Source organism: Danio rerio, chromosome 10 (genome assembly GCF_052040795.2).
Source record: "Danio rerio strain M-AB ecotype USA chromosome 10, GRCz13ab, whole genome shotgun sequence".
Classification (NCBI taxonomy): domain Eukaryota; kingdom Metazoa; phylum Chordata; class Actinopteri; order Cypriniformes; family Danionidae; genus Danio; species Danio rerio.
Genome location: NC_141030.1, coordinates 6,696,026 through 6,709,348, shown reverse-complemented (window position 1 = coordinate 6,709,348; position 13,323 = coordinate 6,696,026). Strand labels below are relative to the sequence as shown.

The window sequence follows — 13,323 nt, the reverse complement described above, 5'->3', positions numbered from 1 at the left end:
AGGCCCGTTTGTGGTGTGAGTGCGGGCCGTCGGGGGAGACGGGAGGGGGGACAAGCGTGCTTTGGCCCGGTTCAAGGCAACTGTACCTAGTGTGAGTACGGCCTAACTCTCACGGAGTCGCCCCCAGAGCTCTGACTCCCCCAGAGTCAAATATAACGCCCCCCTGCCTCCCACACCCACCCCCCTAAAGCCTCTTTTCCTTCTCCACCTTAAATTTATATCCAGCTGCCGGATATAGCATGATCCTAAGCTTGTTGGGGGGTTTCTTCAATATGCGGCTGCTGTCCCAAGCTAAAAAGCATTTTGGGGAGTTCTCGAGACCTACCTCTGCTCAAACTTTCCTCTCGCCCTTTAAATGGGAGGGAGTCCCGGCTCAAGTATATTCTGAGCTCAGGGCTCTCTCCCAGGTCAGCATGCCAATCACGCTTTATTATCAATCATTATCTAAGTGTGAACTCTTGAAAGTATTGTTGTAGCTTTTGGTCTACACAGCATATGGTCTGTTTGGAGGATGTTTTTAGTATTTTACTGGACATTGAACAAGTTGCTGTCTGTGAAGGAGGAGAGAGCTCATCTCAAATAATTTAGTTTGTGCTCCAAAGACAAACAAAGGTCTCAGGGGTTATTAAGGTTATGAGGTCATGTTTATGAGATATGAGGTTAAGTAATTAATAACAATTTTCATTTTTGGGTGAATTAACTAGTCTTCCACTTAATATTTTTTAAGTTTATAAAGCAAAAAAAAAAATATTTTGAATGGAATAAGTTACAGTAAATAATACAATAGCACATAAAATAGTAAACTACAGGTAGAGAAGCTCAGTGCCTTTGAAAATAAAGGGTCTGTATTGGTACCCTCAAGGCATGGGTTCAGAGTATAGCTGTCAAAATAAAACAGCTTTTCTTTGTTGTTAGTGTGATGAAATCTTAACCTGATGGGTGTGTTGTGTTTTTACATGTGAATGGGTTGTTTGTAGATTATGTGTTGTCTGAAATGTGATGTTGTCATGGGTCTATGTAGCATGTTGTGTCTGTGTTGTCCTTGTTCAATGTGTGTATGTTTATCTTGTGTCTGAGCACATGGCTTAACCTGTGTTTGTGTTCACCATGTGCTCCTCTGTTCCTCCCTCCTTGTTTCCAGCTTACACGCCCTCATCTAGTCCTCGTTAGTCTCAGTGTTTACACCTGGTCCTCATGTTTTTTCCTCCCTTATAATGTGCTCTCTTCCCTCATGTCTTCATCTGTTCATTGTTGCAACTTGTGTTACACGGCGGTGCTTGTGACTTACACTGCTGTTGAACTTTATTGTATTTGAATTGTGTTTATAATACGAATTTGCAATTGTACGTATTTTATTGCAGTTAAACTTCTGTAAGCTGCTGTTGTACTGCAGTTTTACTTCAGTTTACTGCAGTTATTGTTTGAAAGGGTTTAGTCAGGCAGGGTTGGTCTCGTGCCACCCCACCGCAAGATGCAGTCCTGGGCGATCGCTCATATTGCCCATGTCTAAATTTGCCACTGCTAGTGACACTGTCACAGTGTCCTGTGAGGTCATGCTAATAATCTCACACAACTTAGATTTCAGTTAATTCTGTGCTTAAGTGGAAAATTATCATAGCTAGTTGTCTAATAACTTAATTCATCCATCTATGCTAAGCTAAGCTAAAAGTTCTCCTGCTAGACCTGGGCCCGGTTTTTCAAAAGGTTTAATCCGGATCAAATTGATCTGGATTTAGTAATCCTGTTTTTGCGATCCATGATCACGTAATCCAGCTTACTTTTTGAGCCAGTTTTTCAAAGCAACATCGGATTGGATCAATCTGATCCGGATAGGAACTTTTCAGGATCACTAAATCTGGATTACCAGTGCTCAATCACAATGTAGATAAAGATAGGCCTGTGTAAAGAGCCACAAGTAGAATAGCCAGTGTGGGGTAGATATAACTTTATTTTTATTTACAATGAAAACTAAGAAAATTTAATAAATAATAAAATAATAATAATAAATAATAAAAACAAGAAAACCCCCACCCCATCCTCTTCCAGCAGTCCGCTCATCTGAGACCCACAACACAAACACTGTACATTGAGGATATTTATAATAAGTTTCAAATATAGATGTAAAAAAAAAAGACTTAATGTCAAAAACTCCACAATAATTTCAGACTTCCTCATCTGATGTGGAGAGAGCAGCTTGTCTGAGCGTAGCCTTTAGGAGGCGGATCTGAAGTCTGGCCTTGGTTTGCAGCAGTTTGGTCAGAGTCAGTTGTTTCTCTGCCAGATGAAGCTGTGCTTCTGCCCTTTCAGTCTCTTTTTGCAATTGTTGAAAGAGATTTCTAAAATCAGTCATTGCCATTCTTTGCACTTTTTTTTTTGTTATTCTGTAATCATTGCATGCATCACTAATAAATATTCTAAAAACAAAAATATTTTCAATTGTGATGAATATAGATAACAATTATTGACAATAAAATGTATTGTTTTTGGTAAATTTTGACAGCTGTTTGGGGGATTATTTTATGAGGCCAAACTATTTGTACTTTGCTGTAGGCCTATACTGAAATAATCACTACAGCCTGACGGATGAACAAATAAAATTAAAACCTTATGAATCAATAGTATATCTCGTAAGATACTGTGTGATCCAAAAATAGTGTTATTTAATAAAATTTTTAAGTTTTTATTACATTTTGGGCATGAAATCCACACTAAATCCACCTTTCTGGTGGGATCAGTTTAATCCAGGTTTTTTGGATCAAAGTGATCCAAATCCTACAAAAAAGGTCTGAAAAACCCAAAGTAAAGGTTTGATCCGGATCAAAGCCAAGATTAGATTACGTGATCTAATCCGATTATGCAATCCGTTTTTTCTTTTGAAAAACCCATTTTCAAGATTTGATCCAATCCCTTATCCAAAATCCTAGTGGATTACTTTTGAAAAACCGGGCCCTGGAGATCAGCTGAATGCAGCTCTGGGGGAGTTGTAAAATGAGATGAAATTGTTTTAAGTGTTTTTAAGTGTTTCTTTAAGAATATGTCAGTGAACAAGATTAGGGAAAATAAGATTTTTCTGCCATTATAAGTCAAGTTTACTTAAATGCAGTATTAATCATATTTCAGAGAAGTATTTAAAAAGTAGACTGAAAGCCCTGCTGAACAATCCAGCTTAAACCAGCCTAGGCTAGTTGGCTAGTTTTAGCTGGTTGACCAGGCTGGTTTTAGAGGGGTTTTGGCCATTTCCAGGCTGGTTTCCAGCCATTTCCAGCCTGGTCTTAGCTGGTCAGGCTGGAAAATGACCAGCTAAATCCAGCTAAAACCAGCTTGACCAGCCTGGTCTAAGCTGGACATAGCTGGTTTTGGCTGGGCTCCCAGCCTGGCTAGGCTGGTCAAGCTGGGTTTAGCTGGTCATCTCCCAGCCTGACCAGCTTAAACCAGCCTAAAAATGGCCAAAACCCCTCTAAAACCAGCCTGGTCAACCAACTAAAACCAGCCAACTAGCCTAGGCTGGTTTAAGATGTTTTTTTCAGTAGGGAAAACATTTTTATAGTTTGGCAAGCTTCCTTTTCCTAAGGGTAAACAATGCCTTGGACATCAAGGAAATTATAGCTCGTTCTCTAATTGTGAACTTCATTGTAGAGTAATCCCTGTGAGCTTTTTGCAACTCGTCCAAGACAAAACCTCCTCTAATTAGATGCAGGAACGAACTATTGAAATTAGCATTAACCATCAGGACACCTTATGGTGACAGAAGGTGATTTGCATGAAAAACAATAGGTAAAGGAACACCATACAGTAAGCAAAATATCTCTAAATACTCACAATCTTATAATTAGGAGTCAGACCATTGATTCAGAATGAGACTTTCAAAATGATACCATACATGAACATTATATTGAAGCTGATTATTCTGAGGAAACTGAATGAATTGATGGATGAATAAAGGGAAGGAAGTGGGGGAGAATGAGCAAATGTGAAGGAAGGATCGTTGAGAAAGAAGCTTTCCCGCATCTTTTCCTCAGCGGGGGTGTGGAGGCAGACGCCTGTATGCTAATACAGTCTTTGTGTAGTCCGTAACTAAAGAGATCAAAGTATCTGGGCTTCTTTCAGCCTTACAATTTATACTCTTGGTTCGCAAAGAATAGCTGACAAAAAAGCCTCCTGTCTGTACAATTTGTAGTGACTCTGGAACACAAAACCAGCAAAAAAAAGCAAAGAAAAGGTCTATATATTACTAGTGTTGGGGGTAATGCAAGTAACGTGAGGTACGTAATAACAAGTAAATAATTAGTAAAGTGATGCAATACTTTTCAAAGTTAATTAATAATATTTGAGTTACTTTTTAAAAAATGTAACTTAATTTACTTTTTAGTTTAGTTAATTCACTTTAAAAAAAAAATAAAAATTTATTAAAATGAAGGAATCCTGCACGCACTGAGAAAATGCAGGAACAGACAGAAAGGAGATCGGCAGAGCCTTACATTACTGCGATGAAAATATTCTCATTATTTTGAACACATGGAAGAAAATGAAAGGAGGGTTATCTGAACTGACAGTGATTTTATTTATTAATAAGACAAAAAGTACAAAAGTAGCAAAACGCGAACAGAAAAAGTAACTCAAAAGTAACGTAACGCAATACTTAGCATAAAAAGTAACGCAACTACCCAGGTAGCAAAGAACTCTGGCCCATATTCTGGCACAGCAGGCATTCATCCGGCACTGGCATACAGCATGTGGGCCATCTTTAAGGTGGCACACAATACTTGGGCCAGATGTAAATTGTAGTATTTGGCTACTAATAATATTCAATTAATAATTGATATGTGGGTCACGTAAGTTTGACTTGATTCACATTTAAAATACATTTGAATTATTTCAAATACAAAAAAAATTGTCTACCAATCAGGTAAAAAGCACAGCCATAGCACGTCTAAAGAGCAGTGCTTCATGGGTTTATCAATTTCATTGCAGTCATGACACACCAACATATCTGGCCCAGTTCAGGTTCAGTTATGGGTTTTTAACTTGGCTGAGACTAGGCCCTGATATGGTCCATGTGTGGCGCTTTTCTGGAAGACAGACTCAGTCCAATCATCTACTGTAATTCACTGCTGCATGTGGGCCAAGTAAAAGCTGATTGTGTGGGCCAGATATTTTGCTGCGTGGGTAGTTACTTTTTTGGGGAGTAACTCTGAAAGCTGTATAATTTGTTGTAAGGACAATATTTCTGAATAAATATGATTTGGTTATTTATGGTTTGCTGTAATAGGACAATACTTCATAGAGGTACAACTACTTGATATCTGGGATCTGAGAGTACAAAAATATCAAAATATTAAACAAAACAGACTATTCTTAGTTTTTTGTCTTTTTTCTAGTGCAAATATCTAATTAAATCAAGAAGCATTTTTATACAAGTAAAACATATTGTATTGTTTAAAGAGATAATCTAGCAAAATTAAGTGAGTTTTTGTCCTGAAGCAAGCTAAATAATCAAGCAGCTTTTAGCATTTACCTTATTTGTTAGATTATTTTGCTGCTTTTAGAGAATCAAATAACTTATAACTCTTAAACTTATTATTTCTAAAACCAAAACAATATTTTTTGCTTTTCTAGAAAATGCTTCTTGATTTAGGACTTTTTAAATATTTGGACTAGAAACAAGACACAAAATCTAAGTAAGAAAAGTGTTTTCTGCAGTTTAAAGTTGTGTAAAAGATGTGCTTAGCAATGAACATTATTAATCAAAAAAGAGTTTTGATATTTACTAAACACCTTTATGGAACATAGCTTGGCACATGGCATAAAAAAAGCTATATAATTTTTACCCATACAATGTATTTTTGGCCATTGTGCAACATAAAGATTTGTAGTCCAGGGCAACTTCAATTTCATTTTAATTACAATATTCATTCATTCATTTTATTTCAGCTCGGTGCCTGATTTATCAGGGGTCACCACAGCGCTTAGGACCGCCTATTTACAATATAATTTAACATTTTATTTAACATTATAAAAGTTCAGGGCGTCTCAGTGGTGCAGTGGGTAGCACAATCGCCTCATAAGCAAGAATGTCACTGGTTTGAGCCTCGGCTGGGTCAGTTGGCATTTTTGTGTGGAGTTTGCATGTTCTCCTCAAGTTCGCGTGGGTTTCCTTCAGGTGCTCCAGTTTCCACCACAGTCCAAAGACATGCGCAATGGCTGAATTGGGTAGGCTAAATTGTACGTAGTGTATGTGTGTAAATGAGAGTGTGTGTGTGTTTCCCGTTGATAGGTTGCAGCTGGAAGGGCATCCGCTGCGTTCATTCCACGGTGGCGACCCCTGATTTATAAAGGGACTAAGCTATGCATCAATGAATTTGCTCTTCAATGTTTGGTCTCTCAGTAATGATTTCAAGCCACACTGAACTGAGCTAAACTGAACTGAACTTAAACACTAAAAACTGAACTACCCTGATCCAGTTACTATGACCATTTATGTGAAACTGCTTTGACACAATATACATTGTAAAAGCACTATACAAATAAAGCTGAATTGAATTTAATTGAACTAAGCCGAATAGAAAATGAATGAATTAATGAATAAAAGTTCATATATCATAACCCCCAGTTAACACTCTATGGTATACAGGGTTAAAAGGTATTGACATAAGCATGTTACTAATCGTTAAAAAAGTAAATATAAATAAAATAAGCAATCATATTTCCAGATAACAGTAATGGTAAATGTAAAAGGACAATACAATGACCCACAAACAAAAAACGTTTGTTTTTAATACTTTAATAGCATTGTAATACCCTGACAAATAATAAAAAATAGCCTGTATTAGGTGTAGAAAAAAGCCTAATACAGAATAAGCTGCTCTGTTTTGTAGTTCATTTGCTGAACTTTGACCACGGAAGGATAAAGGCACAAAGTTTATGAGAGAGAGATTTGGTTACATTCTAACTCTAAGAAAAGAAAAGAGAGAGAGAGAGAGAGAGAGAGAGAGAGAGAGAGAGAGAGAGAGAGAGAGAGAGAGAGACCTGGCACCTTGAGCACTGTGATTGGCTGATCTGTGAAGTCCAGCCCAGTCTATGGACCCCAGAGTCACTAAAGTAGAGGCTGAGACTGAGATTCTGTGAGAAATAAGCAGAAAGAGTTACCTGTGGACAGCAGCAGCAGAACAGTGGAGTTCTTCATCATGCTGCTGGGTTTCCTCCTCATCCTTCATCTTCAGCTGCTGCTTGTCGCATCTTCATCCTCCTCTGAGGAAGACAAGAGCAGCGAGAGAGACGGACAGCACAGTAAAGGTGAGTGTAAATCAGTGAAGCGTCCATCAGTGTCCTGAATGAATGAATGCTCTCCTGGTTTTCTCCAGTGTGAGGCACCTTAGACTTTGCGGAAAGAGAAGAGCTGATATTATTGTATGTTTATTAATTTAGGTTTTAGTCAAATTGTCACTAAAAATCACTAAAAATTGTCACTAAAATTTGAAGTTGCTATTTTTGGTACCCTGGACCACAAATCTTTATGTTGCACAATGGCCAAAAATACAATGTATGGGTCAAAATTATACTGTTTTCTTTTATGCCATGTGCCAGGCTATGTTCCATCAAGATGTAGTACATATCAAATCATTTTGATTGATAATGTGAATTGCTAATCACATCTTTTAGACATCTTTACACTTCAAAAATGCTTTTCTTACTTGGATTTTGTGTCTTGTTTCTAGTCCAAATATTTAAAAAATCCTAAATCAAGAAGCATTTTCTAGATAAGTAAAAAAATATTGTCTTGTTTTCAGAAATAATGTTAAAAAGTTGAATTGAAACAAAGATTATTCGCGTATACTATTAGTTTTCATCGTTATTCAGAGTTTCCAATGCAGTCGAATGGCAATTCGTAATGTCTCGATATTTCGTATGAATTTTAGCATGACTTGACTTTTTAGCATGGCTCCTTTAAAAAGGGCTCCTTTAAAAGTAAGCCACTTTCCAATTTGTGAAATAGTTATGTTTTCTCACGAGATCTGACTGAGGTTTCAGTCCTCAGTGTTTTTTATTTTTTTTGCTTAATTAAATTTGTAATTTTTGTTTGTTTAAATCAGTTTTATTTCTGTGCAGTAAAATTCTTCAAAAAAGACAGACACAAATGAACCAATAAACTGCCAAATGAACTGCGAGCGAGACAAAAGCCTGTTTATCGACTACAGACGTTTAGAATTAGCTCAAAATTGACTGAGAGTTAATTCTAGTTATTTGAAAAGAGTTTTGAACTTAGTATTTAAGGAAATGAGTTAATAAAATCCCTCATTACTTCAACTTAAATGGAGTAAGTTCACAGTACTCATATAGATTCGTTTTTTTTTTTTTTTTTAGCTCAAATGGTTTGTAACAATCGGTTTCCTCAAACAGTTTAGGTTGGCTTAACCTATCAGGTTTTACAGTACTTGATTTGAGTTTTTGTCATTTATTGGATTTACTGTGCTCAAATTGCTTCGTTTACTCAAACGGATTAAGTACACAGTACTCATTAGGATAAACTTAAATGGTTTGTTGCAATCGCTTTCCTCAAATGGTTTGAGTTCGAGAGGGGTCTGGATGCAGACCTGGTGCAGTGCAATCTGATCTGCATCCAATGCTTTTTAATGGGCTCACCTAACCCCACCCATAACCCTACCCATCACAGTGACATCACTCACTCCATTTGAGTGCATTGTGTCTCACATTGCATCGCTAAGTGATGCAATCTCAGCTTGCATCATAAAGGCTGCATCCAGATACTATTGTTGAATTCCCTTAACTTACTGGGTTTCACAGGGTATATATAACATAATGGGAATGTTTTTAAATACTAATCAAACTACCTATTCAAAATGAGCTGAAACAAAACAATTTGTGAGATTCTTTGCAGGAAAATCTTAATTGTTGTAAGTTTAATCCACTTAAATTTGTTAAGTTAACTCAATCGATTTGTGTTAAATGAATGACAACAAGAATGAATTGTGTGCAACCCTTCATTTTTTTACAGTGTAGCTGGAGGCATATGTAAAAGTATGTATTAGAGTACTTATTGCTTGCTTTATCATTGTTTGCATAATAAAATTTGACAGTTTATTTGTTTCAATCAGTTTGATTTATTTCTGTGCAGTAAAATTCATCAAAGACTAGACAAAAATAAACCAATAAAGTAACTATGCAAAATGTACTGAAAGAGAGATAAAGGCTACGATAACATTTAGATTGTATTATGGCTGTTTACTTTGAGTGACTGTTGGATTTCCTCCATGTTTCCTTGATTTGAATGCATTCTGGGGCATAGACTGATAGATGCGTGCATATATATCTTCAGAAGAATTAAAGCCATTTGTATCTGGAGATCTTTATTGCTTTGTTAACTTCACCAGTAATCAAGGAAGGGTGTGTATTTGCTATAGTATTGGGCTGTGGTTAATGTTTGATATAGCTTATTGTGAAACAGTTCAAGACATTACTGATATTGAGAATTAAACGAAATAGTTCAGCAAACAGGATGTCCTTCTTTAGTGATGCTATGTATTAATAATAATTAAAGCATTAAAGGGATAGTTCACTCATTATTTAATCACCCTCAAGTGGTTCCAACCCTTAATCTGCTTCTTTATCCATCATCCAATGCAAAGAAAAAAATGTTGAACAATTTTTGAATCTGGTAGCCATAAACACTCATAGGAAAACAAAAATTACCATGGAAGCCAAGAAAAAGTAGACAAAATAAAATTGTAAAGCAAATTGCTGCACAGCTTATTTTGAGTTCACTCAACTGGTAAAGCCTGGTTTATGGCCGACGCGTCTGCTAGTTTGCTTGAGTGCACATGGCTGCACTCAATGTGTGACGTCATGGCTGTGTTTGCGAAGGTTCGCTTTGGGTGCACGCAACATGATTTCGGCTGGCGGAGTGCATCATTTGTTTTAAGACTCCAGCGGAGAGTTCGCACGGCGCCATGTTTTATTTGAGTTCAATATGAAACAGTTTTAAGGGATCATAGAGAAAACCAGATGACCAATAATTCTGGGTTAGAAATTGCACCAGCTGTGGGAAAGGAGGAAGTTTTTGTTAAAAAGTTTGGAAAAACCTGAGTGATAAGGTTGTTAAAGCCGAAGAAGACCATGGCAAAAGTGGAGACTCAGGTATATAATTACAGAATATGTTTTTCCACCAGTCATAGGTTTTACACTTATTTACTGTATATATTACAATTTTAAATTTAAAGCTTTTTAATTGTTACAAAACTATTATAAAAGTACAAATTATTTCTTTGATAACTACAAAGAAATATTTGAACCTATCGATTTACAATATACTGATGACCTGCTTTTCTTGGTTTTATTGGTAATTACGGTCAGGAATGTTGGACCATTATTGCCTTTTTAGCATAAGAAGAGGACAGAAACTAGCCAGACAGTAATGTGTAAATTGTGGAGTAGGCTAAATCAAAAAAACATCTGTATTTTTTCAGTAAGTGTACTTTTTTCGTTGCTTTTATTCTAGCCATAATAAAAATATATTTGTAGAGCAACCCGTGTTGTGCTGTTATTAATATTGTAATAAACTTTAATAGGTAAAACTGTCCGAGATGTGATCAAAAGCAAGTGATGCATAGAAGTTTGATAAAAAAAAATCTTAAATGGTTGTAAAAATCCTTGTAATTAATAAAATAATTTATAAAAATAATTAATTTAAAAATATTGAATGCTATCAATGATATAACATAGTTCCGGAAACTTTCTATTAGCGGAGGTTTGCCATGCGGCGCCAGGTGAAAGTATAAATCCAGCTTAAACCCAAGTGCCGCAGTTGACTCGATTTAAGTTGAGTCAACTCAAACAGCAAGTTGTCCAAACTGAGTGAACTTTTTTATTAATTTACAGTGAACATTCTTCAAAATATCTTTCTTTTTTAGATGGTGAAATGAGTAAATAATGTAAAATATTTAATTTTGGAGTGAACTGTTCCTTTAAAACCCTCCACCAAATCATGAAATGCAATTAGTAGTGATGAAAAAAACAGTAAAACTCAACCTCTCTCATGCTGGAGTTTACTGCCAGCGTAACACACTCACCAAGTATTCCTGGATGCTAGTGTTTGTGGTTTCTCCTGGTTGGAAGGGTTTTGGTCTACGTGCCGCTCTGAGTGTACCAGCATCTCCAACTCACCATTCACACCATGATGATGTCAGCAGTTCCCATAAAGACACGCACATCCTGATTCTGAGGAAAATCTGACAAATTATACAGTTCTGTTGAAGCACTGGATAATCCCAGTATCTGAAATGAATATAAGCATGAGAAATAATTTCTAGTCACATCAACGGAATTTGAATTACGTCTGCGACAGACATATTAGTAATTAATGTTGAGTAAGTCATCTGCTGAAGTGGTATATATTGAGAAAGTGGGAGGAAATTGACTTTACTGAATCTCACACTGTAAAAAACACAAAATCAATTAAGTTAAAATAAATTATCACAAATTTAAGTGGATAAAACAATAAAACTGTCCCCCAAAACTCAAGAATTGTGTTGATTCAGCTCATTTTAAGCCCATAAAAAAGCAGCAAAAATCTGTTTATGAATGTAGTTACCCAGCAAGCGTTTTTATTTATTTGTGTCTGTTTAAAAGACCCCTAATACACTGTAAAAAAGTGCTTAGTCACTTAAAGTGAGTAAACCAATTGCCTCAAAAGCAACAAGTTGACTTTACAAAAATAAAATTGGTGGTTGGTAAGTTGGAAATCGCGCGCGAACTGTGAAGAGCAGAGGGGGGGTTGTTATTTGGAAATCGCGCGCGAACTGAAGAGCAGGGGGGTGTTATTTGGAAATTGCGCACAAACTGAAGAGCGAGGGGGTGGTATGTCGTGCGAGAACTGAAGAACATGGGGGGGGGGGGTGTCGCTGGGGCACTTCTGATCCTTTTGGAAGGGCACTTTCTATCCAATACTAAAAAGGGCATGTGCAGGTTGAGCCCTATGTGTGCACGTGCCTGCTTCTAAATTCAATACAGGCTATAATTGTAGATTTTATAGTCTTAATGAAGCACCAAATATGTAATTTTGAAAAACTTACAGTAATTGTTTGAAAACAAACGTGCTGAAATAGTCTGACAATGTAAAAAGAGATTAGTTGACTTTTAAAAAGTGAGTACAATTAGCATAATTATAAAAATAAAGTCAACTTAACTAAGCTGATCTCACATCGTTACGTTTTGTCAGTTGTGTGGCTAATTCGTCCGAGTTGAGTTGTACAAAAATGTAAGATTTTAAAAATGAAGCGTGACACTCAACCCCGCCCTAAACCCAATCCTCATTGGGTGATGAGCAAATCATACTAAATTGTACAAATTAGATTATACGAAATCGTACGAATTAGCCACTAAATCAAAAAGTTACTTGACGTGAGATTGCGTTGACTTTACAGTTCCAAGTTACAATGGGTTTACATTATGGTGAAGTCAACTTGTTGGTTTTAAGGCAATTGCTTAACTCACTTTAAGTAACTAATCACATTTACAGTGTAGACATCTAGACATAGACATCTTGGCTAAAACAGTGTGGTCTAAAAGACGTCTAACAATGGTCCAAAACTATAGTCATCAACCAGACAGGAAGGAATGACTTGACATGTGGAGTCTGTCTATTCTGTTCATTTGATGACTAGGACATTTTTGGGTTGTTGTTAAATGTCCAGTGACCGCATTAAACCTCGTTTTAGTCAAGTTTTAGATGTCTATTAGAGGTCTTTTAAACATGATTAAAACACAATTAAACACAATTGCTTGGTGTAGTACAAATTCAGTATAAATTCAAAGCAATTGCAATTAAATAGCGGTGAGTGGAAGAATATGTAAATGGAGAATACATGTAGTATTATGTACAAATTATAGAACAATGTTAAAAAAAGAACGGTTAACCGTTACCTGTATTTTGTGATTTAGGGGTATTTTTCCCTTTGTTTGCTCTTTTGAACTGCATTATGGAACTCCTTAGCTAACTTTTGATGTTGCAACTATTTACATATACACTAGCAGTAAAAAGTTTGTGGTCAGCAGGATTTTTTAAATGTTCTAAAATAAGCTTCTCCTGCTCACCAAAGCTGCATTATTTTCATCAACAATACAGTACAAATGGTATTTGAAAGCATTTATGAATGTATCTCAAATTGTACTATCATCATTATTTTTGTTTTATTGTTAATATTTTATTTTTATTTCATTTATTTATTTATTTATTTATTTTTTCCCCCTCCGTTTTCTGTTATACGTTTTACAAGAAAAGTGGCTATGTGTTTGGATGGGTGGGATGGG

At 36.2% G+C, this 13,323-nt stretch overlaps 2 protein-coding genes across 5 annotated transcripts in view; one reads left to right on the top strand and one right to left on the bottom strand.

Moving 5' to 3' along the window:
* The window catches only part of tln1 (talin 1), a 1,269,505-nt gene that overhangs the window by 926,307 nt on the left and 329,875 nt on the right, over positions 1–13,323 (bottom strand). The window lies entirely within an intron of this gene.
* The window catches only part of ca9 (carbonic anhydrase 9), a 31,840-nt gene continuing 25,640 nt past the window's right edge, over positions 7,124–13,323 (top strand). For all 4 annotated transcript variants that reach the window (XM_087270151.1, XM_087270150.1, XM_087270149.1 and 1 more), the window contains exon 1: positions 7,124–7,293. Coding sequence is in view for 2 of the 4 variants with exons in the window: in XM_087270149.1 (XP_087126275.1) it covers positions 7,185–7,293 (109 nt within the window). In the remaining 2 variants the exon portion in view is untranslated. The remainder of the gene's footprint in view (positions 7,294–13,323) is intronic.